This window comes from Embiotoca jacksoni, unplaced genomic scaffold (genome assembly GCF_022577435.1).
Source record: "Embiotoca jacksoni isolate LCO1_2020_lvr unplaced genomic scaffold, fEmbJac1.0.p SCAF_14, whole genome shotgun sequence".
Lineage (NCBI taxonomy): Eukaryota > Metazoa > Chordata > Actinopteri > Embiotocidae > Embiotoca > Embiotoca jacksoni.
Genome location: NW_027185274.1, coordinates 1,634,025 through 1,645,701, shown reverse-complemented (window position 1 = coordinate 1,645,701; position 11,677 = coordinate 1,634,025). Strand labels below are relative to the sequence as shown.

Here is an 11,677-nt window from a genome sequence, read left to right as displayed (position 1 = left end):
ATTTACGTCTTCTTACCCAGAGAGGGTCTCCGTCCAGGGGCCCCACCATGGCCATGAAGAGAGGCTGCTGGAGGAGCGCGAATAGAGCACTGATCAGAGACTGCATGCCTGTCAGGCTGCCGAACTGAGAGGACGGGTACCTGCAGGGGGACAAACAGCATGTGTCAGACAATAAATGTAAAGCAGGTCACATCGCCAACCTGAGGTCATGTTTGAGTATCAAAATCAAAGTTCAATTCAAAGTGAATCTCATTAAAAATTAATATCATCTGGCCCACAAAGTGGGAATAAGAGTTGTAGTAAAAGTCACACATTTTCTGTAGTCTATTTTGGATGATAATGTGCTGTTTACAACTTTGAAGAAATAATTTAGTGAAAGCCGTTCAGCTGTTTTCAATGAACTGATTGCAGAGAAAATGCCTGAAAACTACAGTTTTTTTTTTAATTAAATGTGCCGCTGTTGTCGTTTCAGCTCATTTTCAGCTGCAGTTGTTTGGTCATTTTACAGAATTTATTTCATGACAGTACCGACTCTGTCCTCTCATCAAACATCACACAGTGTGAGGTCATGAGGCAGGAACTTCCAGCTGTTCCAGGGTCAAGATGTAAAACTTGAAAATAATCTGTAACATTGATTCTGACGTATATTTTAGTTTTTATGATGTATATTATAATGACGTATATCTTTGTTGAAAGACTTTTCTACAATCTTATTTTTTGTGTTAGGTGTTTGGATGTTTGCTGGCTGATATATATGTCTGTACTTACATTATGTAAGTGTGTTTATTACATTTTTGTTTACATCTCCTTTATGTTTATATGGCTTTCTATGAGTTTTCTTTTTATTATGTCCTCGTAAAGCACTTTATAAAGTGCCATATAGAAATATCTATAAAATCCCAGGCTGTTGTTGACAACAACACATCTATAAAATAACATCTTATAAGGAGCCTGAAGAAAGCCTTAATGTGGAGCATAATGTAGTATGTAATAGGAACTGAGTCTTATATTATTATTTTTTCATCATATAATCAGATGAGCTGGAGTGTGAACTGTGAGTCAGACCTCATCAGCCGACGTCACTGTTGGACCTCATTACTGTTCTTCTGCCTGACAGGTTCCAAAATCTTGTGGCAGGTTCTTTTCAGCGGAGTGAGAGCTGATACAGCTGAATATTAATGGACATGGTTTTTCATTTCTATGTGTAATTTCCACATATTTTTGGCCTTTTTGTGCATGGAGGGTATTACATCATCGTGTTGAATATGTCCCAGACTTACACAGCAGCATAGAGGCCTCCGACCGCAGAGTGGATGAAGCCTCTGACGATGGTGTGCAGGATGAAGGACAGGATCTGAGGAGCAGGAGGAGGAGGGGCAGAGAGAAAAAAAGGTTTTTCCATGAGGTGCCATGTCAGGTCACAGCCGGCCTGTCTGCACTGAGAAACGCCTTTTATCTCGGATTCAGAGCCGAGTAAATAACACGCAGTGATGGTTCTGTCCAGTAGGTGGCACCAGAGCACCGAGGACCATCAGGAGCTGCATTGCCGTGTGAACGCATCCAGTTTGAACATCACGTACATCTCTGAGCCTCTCTCTCTCTCTGCAGTGTTCACTCTCCCCATGAGAGAGACTCGGGACTACAGCAGCACATGCTGCGGAGTGTGAATCCCCCCCACCCCCCCCAAAAAAAACAAAAAAAAATAATAATAAAAAAAAACTTTCAGCGATCTGAACAAAAACAACCCTCTGCACCAGTGTGTGTGTGTGTGTGTGTGTGTGTGTGTGTGTGTGTGTGTGTGTGTGTACCTGAAGAGGAAGATTGGGGATGAGGCAGGAGACTCCAAAGCCGACCAGGAGAAGGTTGGTGAAGATGAAGGCTCGGGTGGCGTTGACGATCTTCTGGATCTGTTTGCTGGAGCGGCGGGGCTGACCGGGCTCCCTGACACAATACAGTGAAATGCAATCAGGGTTTTTAACAGCTTTTTGCTTCCAACTGTGCTGCTACATCTTAGAGGCGGGCGTCCTCACCTCTTCACGCTTTTGTCATTGTCGTCGTCGCAGTCTTTGAGTTTCCAGTCCATGACGTAGCCGATCACAGGAGAGGTGACCAGGCACAGAAGCTGGAGCACGCCGAAGATGGAGGTGTACACGCTCACTGGGAGACAGACAGCGGTTATCGTTAGCGCTTTGATGCAGGATATTGAAACGAACAGCGTGAAGATGACACTGACAGGAATGGAGGGACAGTTTTGTGGATGTCATGGGGCTGTTTTTTGGAAGGGGTTGTGACCACACATTGTACTCCAGGTTTCATGCTCTCACAACACAGCTAAGGTGGACAGACAGACGGGGGAGGAGGGGGTGGACGGTGTAGGTGGTTAGTCTGGCCTCAAGGTCTCTTACCCACTTGCATCCTCTCCACTGCAACAGCAGCAAGAAGCAGGCATGATAGGGACGTTAAAGAAGAAAATGCACAGAACAACATCTGCGTGTGTTTGCACACAGTTGAAAACCACAATCTGCCGGCGGGGACACACACCTGTGCTGAGGTTCCCCTCCGTCAGGGACTCCAGGATGGTGTTCATGGCTCCCATGTAGAAGATGAGGCGCAGCTGAGTCACACACATGGTGATGAGGCTCAGCAAGAAGATGGGACTGAAGATACTCTTCATGAAGGACTGAGCTGCGGAGGAAATGAGACAGGAGAGGTTGTCACCGTGTTCACACGCCAGAGAGATATCAAATATCACAAATATTGTCCAGGGAGGTTTTTTTCTCTGCACACAGCTACAAAAAATATTTTTCATTATGTGTCTCTGCTGCTTTCATTATATCATATCTTTATGTAACCTCTCTGCACTCTGTACATAACTCAGTGACTCAGTTACACAGTGCTCCCCGTGGTTCTGTGCAGGGGAAACATCCACATGCTGTTTTACCTGTTTTACCCACATATGTGTGAGGTTCATATTCAAAATGTCAGATTTAGACTGTCTAAAACAAAAGATGAAGGATTTACAAAATCAACATGAAGCTGTGTAAGCTGCACTGGAACATACGGAAACATCATAGGGCCAAACGTTTTATTGAGTGCTCAGATCCAAGCCTTCAAAAACTGATTTAAAAAAGTGTTTTTTTTTTACTTTTAAATGGCGTTTAAATGGAGGATTTAAATGATGAAAAAAATCGGCACACGGTCTAAAAAGGGCTTGACAGTGTTTACCTTCTATTCAAACAAAGATTCACACATCATTGGCAACAGAGCTACCAGACAAGGTGGTCGCCTCCTCGGGAGCAACTTGGAGTTCAGTGTCGAGGACGCTTCAACATGTGGATTAACACACTCTGATGTTTAAAGGCATACCAGTGCTTCGAGGTTAATATGACCACATCTCACAATGACACTATTCAACAGGTATAATGTTTACCATGTTCTTCATATCAATTCAGCACTAATATTCTAATATTTGCACATGAACATAAAATACAGCAGAGGCTGATGGGAAATCTGGGCCTGAGGATGGTGCTGGATGATCCTTCGTCTTGACAGGATCATCAATGTTTGTAGCAAATTCAGCAACAATCCAGATGGCAGTTGTGAAGATATTTCAAAAAGAAAACTGCAAACGTCAACTTGTTGTTAGTGTTTCAGTTAAAAGCAGGAAATCAACAAACTCAGAAGGACTCTGGGGAACACGCAGGACAAAATTTCATGGCCGTCCACTGAATATTTATTATGATATTTCAGTCTTTATTGTTCTCACACTGAAGCCACCAAACAACAGTGTGGTCTATAAATCTGTGCTGCCATTAACTGTTAATATGAACAAAGTACTGAGGTACGACTGCACATCTTTCCTGTCACTCATTTCAACACATCACTTCCTTTCGAAGCCCCCGTCTGCTGCAGTGAACCTTCCTGCACCGTGCAGACGGCTCCAAGCCCACACAAGCCTCACCTCCTACCAGTTCTCACTTTCTAAACTCATCTGATGGAAAACTACATGAATATGGCCTCCAGGTACGTCTACTGCGAAGGCGGAGGGAAGAGATTGTCATCTAAATATTCCCACTGGCCCCTGGGTGCCACGGCAACACGTCTCAACGTGACGGAGAAGCAGCGGGGACTCAAAGAGAAGTAGGTTTCAGGAGGAGTTGATCATTAATCAAAGTTGTGAATATAAATGGAAAATGGACACAAGTGTCCATATGGTGGAGCGCCGGACGGACCAATTAATGGAGGGTGCACAGATGGAGCAGATGGGTTTATTGCCTTGAACAACAGGTATCCAAACCAGGCACCATTACAGGCATTGTTTGGTCACGCTCGTCAGGGCTTGTGATGTTTTATGAGCCTTTTGAGCTGCACATTATTAGAATCGAGGTAAAAGAGAAGCAGCCGCGGTCAAAGACTTCGAAGAGGTAAATATATCTTATAAATAAGTGAGGATTTTATTTTGGTGTATAAATCAAGCAGTGACCTTCTTAGTCTGTCCTCAGCGCTGGTACAAAGTGTAGTTTACAGACTGAACTAGTACACTGTGGCCGCCCTTAGTTTGTCAGTGATCGGGTACATGATTTACTATGAACAAAAGAAATCTGCTTTTTGGATGCAAAGTGAGCAAAAACAAGACATAAATATTCTGCAGCCTCCACACAGCTGCTATCAAATTAGAGCAAAATGAGAGGGGAGCAGGTTTGTGTGCATGTGTGTGTGCGTGTGTGTGTGTGTGTGTGTGTGTGTGTGTGTGTGTGTGTGTGTGTGTGTGTGTGTGTAATATGGGCCTCTTTAAGGCTCCTGACAGACGGAACATGTCCAGCTGTTATGAAACCAACCATGGGCATCATGAATACAGTCCAAACACACACACACACACACACACACACACACACACACACACACACACACACACACACCCACACACACACACTCACACTCGTACCAGCTGATACTACAATGTTTCTCTGGCCAGCATGCCACACACCTGCTGAGCGGCTTTTCTAAGAAGGAGGTCCGAACCGATTCCACGGTCCGTTTGGTACCAAAGAGACCGAGAGGGGAGCAACCAGAATCCCCCGCTGGGAGCTCCTGACCCCGGTGGAAGAGACAGGACAGCCTGAGGAGGCCCGGAGGTGTAGGGTTAAAGGAGGTTAGCTTAGCATGGATGTAGGGCAGGCGCAGTTTAAGGGGTACCACGGAGAGGTAAAGGGGGGCTTGTGCCCTAATTGTGGCGTACAGATGTAGGTCAGGCCTCCTGTTCTACAAACATACAGTATCTGGAGCTGGCGGGGGGCATCTGGGTCGTCTGTGTTGTTTTGGGAAATCTTAATGTCCTCAAAAAGCTTTTTCAAGGCTTTACTTTGTCTGATTTTAGAAAAAACAACTAAGTTAAAGTTAATTGTTTTTCTCGCTTGGAGGCAACAGAAACAGCTCACAGTATTATCAGCTTTTAAAGTTTTCTACTCTTTGGTCTCCACAGACTCCAGAGACAGATATCTGCCTCTCTAGCTAAGTGCTAACTGCTAACTCTGTGTCTTCTCTGCCTCCGGTAGTTAAACTGTAGTTATTTCTCAATTTGCGTACTTCCGATAATATAATGATATTAATTTATTGTTGAATAATGCCAATGAAAACATCACTTTTATTCCTGCCACTTGGTCACTTTAAGATTTCTAGGATACACACTCGTTGTGTTGCATAGGTTGTGTTGTTATAGTTGTAATGTATTGTTGAGTGTGTAGCACACTGTTGTGTACAATGTGTGTTGTTTTGTGTGCCAGTGTCAAGGACAAATTAAAAAAAATTTTGCAAATGTAATGGACAATAAAGAAACCTAAATATGAATCTGAATCTAAACAGCTGCTGCAGGTAGAAAACATCTGGTTGGTTCCGCCCTTTCTGCTACGTAGCCATGATGGCGACAATTGAGGGTGAAAAGCGTCCAACGTTTCATACTCCATTTTAAAACCGGTATGAATACACCATCTTCTCATTGTACTCAAAGTGCACTGTTTCTATACTTAACAGTGTTTACACACTTAATGCAGTCAAAAGAGCATCTGTAAGTAGCCAAGTGCGTAGTTTGAGACACAGCCTGTGTTTATCAAAACGTTTTCACCAAATCTGCCTCTGGGTGCAGCTGGAAACAGTGTTGATAAGAGAAAAGGGGCTAACATCGTTCTGTAGCGGCAATGAGCAACACAAATTAAGATGACGATACTCCGCTGGTTAATGTCAAGTCAGTTATTCCATTATCATTGTAAAATAAAAGAAGCTTTTAGCAGTCAGGCTATTGTATATACATCTTGTACAGTGTAGGAATGTTTCAGAATATTATTTGAATCCCTCCTCTATTCGTCACTAGTGTTTGAGCTGGATATTGATTCAATAGTAGATTCATGTGTTCATCAACAATGAACAAATGAAACAAATTGTGAGGATCTCAATGAGTATCAAGTTATTGTTGTTGTTATTTTTGTTTGTGGACTATAAATACATATAACTACGGGCTTATGTATTACATAAAAGTGGAATATAGCTCATTGCTTTCCATACCAGTTCAATTATTTTGCAGTATGTGGGATTATCAATGAATCTTTCCAACATGTGTGAGAGAAAAGAAATGGCTTCATGACCTGATTTTTAAATGGAGATCTTTACAAATGACTCGTATCACTCGTCATCCCGGCACTGAGGGACGGGCAGTTTGTCTGCAAAGCTTTTGTCTGTAAAACAGCTTTCAGACTAATCTGGCAAACAGAGCGACTCTCCTGCCCGCTTCATTCAACGGGCCGTCCCATCGGCAGACTGGCTTTTCAGACGCTCAGATGAATATTCATAAGTCGTCCAAAGGGGACACAACAAATAGTCAACAATCAGTGGGACGGCCTCTCCTCAAGACTGAATCATTTCACTACAGTGGAGCACTCAAGTTGACTTCACTGTGTTTTTGGATTTGTTTTCTCTCACAGATGGCTGTGACGCTTTGGTAGCAGCATGTTGGAGATTCCAGTTTTCATAGTAAGACGGCAACAAAAGCAGCTAAAAAAAAAAAGCTGAACGGGCTCGAACAGTGAGAGCCAACACCAGAAAGCGTCATCGAATATTTGTTCACGCTTTCCCTTTCACTGCCACACTAACATGAGTGAGGTCTCCTGATTTAACACTTACTCTCCTCCTTGGACTTGCACTTCACCTCCAGGTCGACGGTGGACAGGCATAGCTTGTTGGCCTCCTGGGTGGCCAGGTCTTTGGGCTGCTGGTGCTGCTGCTTGATGGAGTTGCCTACGCTGAGACGGCGCCCCACTGTGGTCACCTGCCGGTAAAACTGCTTCCCGGTGATCTTGTGGTCAAAGCCCAGCCAGCTGAACTTGAGCTTCACCCTGAGAGAACGCAGGAAAGAAAATAAAGTTTAAGGAGATAACGTGAGCAAAAAAAATACATAGCAGAGAAAACGGGTCGAATGAAAACAGGGAGATGAAAGTAAGGAAGAAGAAAACATGGCAGCAGAGACAGAAAGAAAAAGAGGGGAAAAAACAAATGGAAACATAAAGAGATCCAGGTGAATGAGAGCAAAGCCGGCCGATCATCTGGTTTTATGGGGCTTTCCCCTTTAGGGCCCGCTGAGTCTCCGCTGCATTACAGGGGATTTACTGTGCATGAGTGTGTGTATGCAAGCTGGCACATGTGCATGTCATAATGCAGCAATCTGTGTGGAGAATACAGGATGCCTGGGATGAGTCAGAGTCCATTTAGAGCAGGTATGACCTGAGGTTTCCAAATCCCATTACAGCGGCTGCTCAACACTTACAGCTGGAAGCTACACGTGTTTATACGCCTTTGTTCGTGTGCCAGAATGAGTGTTAGTCTTACGTGAAGTCCATGTCTTCTGGGCCGGGGAAGGGCTCCAGAGGCCAGTTGACAAAGCAGTTAAAGAAGACAATGCAGGCGCAACCGGCCCAAATCAGCAGGATGGCGAAGAAGGTGACACCCAGATCATAGATCACCTACAGGCAGGAAGAAACAGAGAATCAATTACACCTTCTCTGGTAGCAATGTTATTGTTTTCCGAGATGAATGAATATTTGGGGGTAAATCAAAAATTGGTTGAAGTAGGTAACAGATCAGATTTTACCTTGATGCCGGGGAACGTGACAGCAGAGGAGGCGTAGGATCCGATCATCAGGGCGATGAAGGTGGACCTCAGGTCTCCGAACATGTTGGGGAGCTGCGAGGAGAACAGACGCAACAGATCAGCTTACAAACTTAAATAGAATAAACAGAGTTCATTTAAACACACATGAATCCAGAGATTCACAGGAACTACAGCAGAGAGTGTCAAGTTTGACCTGAACGGGATTGACATCACTGTGAAACGCTGTTAGCCTGGAGGAAGTATCAAGTATCCACTCGATAGAGCAACAGACAGACAGACAGACAGACAGACAGACAGACAGACAGATAGATAGATAGATAAACAATGTCGAACTTATAATAGTCGACTACATAAAATACATGTAAACATATAGACCCAAACAATTATTAAAGAATACAAAAACATAATGTCAGACAAAGTAAGATTTGACAGACAAGTTGACCTGTTCAATTTATATGAACAGTTTAATTTATATGACATAAAATTTGCCAGGCTACGTATAGCACTGACTGTTCTCCTTTAAATACCACCCGGGGAAACAGTTGTTAGCCTACAGCGGTCACGCTGCTGCGAGCCAAAATTACATCTATAATTGGATTTAGTAAACTACAGTAGATTAATTACTTCATTTTTGTTCAGTGCACAGGAGGTCACTAATCTTTGTTTTCATATTTTGTCCTAAAACCTACTGAAGGCCGCTCACTGTGAAAGAATGCAGCATACAACTTTTTTTTTTTTTTTTTAACACAAATAGGGTTAAAACATAAAATATGCAATATGCATTTTAAAGGCGCGGTAGTTTAAGTGTGAGAGAGCTTCAAGAGTATAGTTAAAGGCTAAAGTAAAGAGATATGTTTTAAGCTTTCTTTTAAAAGTACTACCTGAGCTATACATTCCCTGATAGAGAGTCTTGCATAATGACGCTCGAGTCGAGACGAGAGAGCACAAAGTGTTCTTGACGAACTTCAAACCGTAAACAGTCTTCTTCAAAGAGCAGAAACCAAGAGAGCAACATGTGGCTCAGACGTTTCCGTGATGTACTTTGGCGTGATGCTTAATTTTTGCCAGCTGGATGACTCAACGTACAGTAACAGGAGGGAGGAAAACAAACGGAACCAAGCGGGTCCGCTGTGACCGGGTGGGGGCGGAGAGTTCAAAACCCGACAGTAACTCCTCACTAACAGCGCTCTTATTATGGGTCATAAATAGCAGAAGTGCTCTGAGAGATCCCTGCGGTCCCCCTCATTGTCCTCATCTGTCCGTCCAGACGCTGTGCTCACCACAGGGGGTGAAGCTTGTCAGCCAGCTGTTTGAACCTTCTCACTAATTGGACTAATTGGAGCAAAGGTGAGCGCCAAAAAAATAAAATCGCTACGCCCCTGCCATGACATCCAGAATAACAAACCCCCCCCCCCCACCCCCCGTCCCCGAATTCCTCCACTGCTGTTTGTCTGCGGCGGCACTCAAGCACATGAACCACGGTGTGACACGTTACACGAGGGGACTGAGTTACTGACGAGGCGGCGGGTGCTCGGGAAGATGGCCGACCTTTGGCCCAGTTGATGGAGAGGAGCGGAGAGGAGGCGCAAATCACCATCTCAGCAGGTTTGGAGCGGTGATGACATATCAAGGCCAGCGTACTGTATCTATGCAGAGTCAACAGGTTCACATTTACTCACTCACGCTCTATCACTTCCTCTTTTGAGCCTGTAACAATGGGTCTGTTTTATGGCCAGTCTTGTTCCCTTCATATTTATTTGTGGGCAGCGAAGTAAAGGACTGTATGAGATATATAATGGGAGGGAAACGGTCCTCAATGGAGGGTAGACAGACCCGTATCTATTCACGCAGGGAATTTGGGTTCAGAAATACCAGGCTAGCTTTGACTGGCCCTGTGATGGAAAGGGATCGTTACGAGGTCGCTATGACTGTCTGTACTGTGGGTTGCCATTAGCAACCTGTGTCAGAGACAGAAGCCACCAGGTGAACAGGCAAATGCTCCTAAATACAAGGACCTTTATGACTATAGAAGGAGACCATCGCCAAAGATTCAACATGAACCAGGTTTCAAGGATGAAGGTGACACCTCCTCTTATTTGGAAATGTAGAATATTATAAGGTACATTATTAACTGTGTCCAAGGTGGCGGCGCTGATCAACACTTGTTCTTTTAACTGTCGTTATGAAGTATGTCAAATATGCTCCGATTTCATTTTGAAATTTACGTCACAAACAAAATCCCTACACAATATTTTGTTGTTGGTATGTTGTGTTTGTTTGTTTTTTAGAAAATATGAATAACCCTGGAGTTTTACCACCCCAGTAATGTTTATACAGGCCCTGAATGACTAGTTCAAATGAACACCATCCCATTTAAACTCCACATACTCAGTGCAGACACAAAGGAACGAGGCCACTGCAGAGGGGATCAGTACGTCCCAAACCTACCTGTCATTCACCTCAGGGCTGTCTCTAATACGCCCGGGCTTATCTGCTCGCTCTGGGAACAGGTTTATTTGGAAGCAGAGCTGTTGCCACTGGCAATCATTTCTGGGAGCGCATGTGTGAGTGGGCGAAAACAACAATATCACGTGAGTTAGGAAACGTAGTGCCAGAGAAAAAAAAACAACCTTCCAATGATCTGAGTGTGCAGCGGCATGCTCCAACCGGACCAAACCAAACATCCAGAGCTTGTTACGCCGCTGTGCGCCGGCCTGATAAAGAGCTTACGTCACACGGAGAGTTTCTCTGGGTCACTACGGGTCTGAGTCACAGTCAGCTGCTGAGACCTCCGTTTCCCAAAAACATGTTGCAAACCGGCTCGGTCTGCTACTTCTGAAAGAAGAAGTGGAGGATTAATGGGTTCAGTTGCGTGAAGATGAAGTGGCAGTGAGAGAGTTGGATGGGAGGAGCAGCACATGACAGTGCTTTTGTAGTTTGGAGTCAATAACACATTAGTCAGGCGGACAGCTGCCGCTTCAGGCGTTAACAGACACACTGAGCAACCGGCTCAGTAACTGTACCAAACAACAGACACGATTCATGTCACTGACATCAAATTTGTCTCAAATGTTTTTTTTAACCAAACGGACAATGGTACACCCGCTAGCTCTCATGTTCCCGCTCATTAAAAAGCAGCTGCATTTTATGAATGCCTTATAACTATAAATATTCAGGTCATAGAAAGGGGAAGACCTTTTGGTTTTGTGCTGGGTTTTTTTGCATTAGTTTTTTTGCATTAGTTGTATTAGTGCTCCTCACTAAATGTACAATAAAAAAATATTTGTGAAAGTAGGCTCTGTACAGGATCCTTAACCAATAAATAGAATAAAAATACAGCGCTCGGTTGACCTCGATATTGTCTGGACCTGTTTTGCTGCTCTAAATCAGATTATCTGTGAGCGTTCAGAAATATTTAACTTTCCCAGCTGAAATTCTGATTTAAATTTTGAATGCTATGTACAAGTAAGAAACTGTTATTCACGTTTACTCTAGTACGACACAGATGCAGCATCTTTA

The 11,677-nt window shown here is 43.9% G+C and overlaps 1 protein-coding gene across 2 annotated transcripts in view; it reads right to left on the bottom strand.

The window, feature by feature from the left end:
- Positions 1-11,677, bottom strand: part of LOC138196996 (large neutral amino acids transporter small subunit 4-like) — a 31,698-nt gene that overhangs the window by 4,207 nt on the left and 15,814 nt on the right. The window contains exons 6-14 of one of the 2 annotated variants that reach the window (XM_069147425.1): positions 8,138-8,230; positions 7,876-8,009; positions 7,174-7,385; positions 2,542-2,685; positions 2,406-2,423; positions 2,031-2,157; positions 1,809-1,941; positions 1,281-1,354; positions 17-140 (exon numbers count right to left, since the gene is read on the bottom strand). In XM_069147425.1, coding sequence (XP_069003526.1) covers positions 17-140; positions 1,281-1,354; positions 1,809-1,941; positions 2,031-2,157; positions 2,406-2,423; positions 2,542-2,685; positions 7,174-7,385; positions 7,876-8,009; positions 8,138-8,230 — 1,059 coding nt within the window. The remainder of the gene's footprint in view (positions 1-16; positions 141-1,280; positions 1,355-1,808; positions 1,942-2,030; positions 2,158-2,405; positions 2,424-2,541; positions 2,686-7,173; positions 7,386-7,875; positions 8,010-8,137; positions 8,231-11,677) is intronic. The other variant, XM_069147426.1, reaches the window with a different exon arrangement.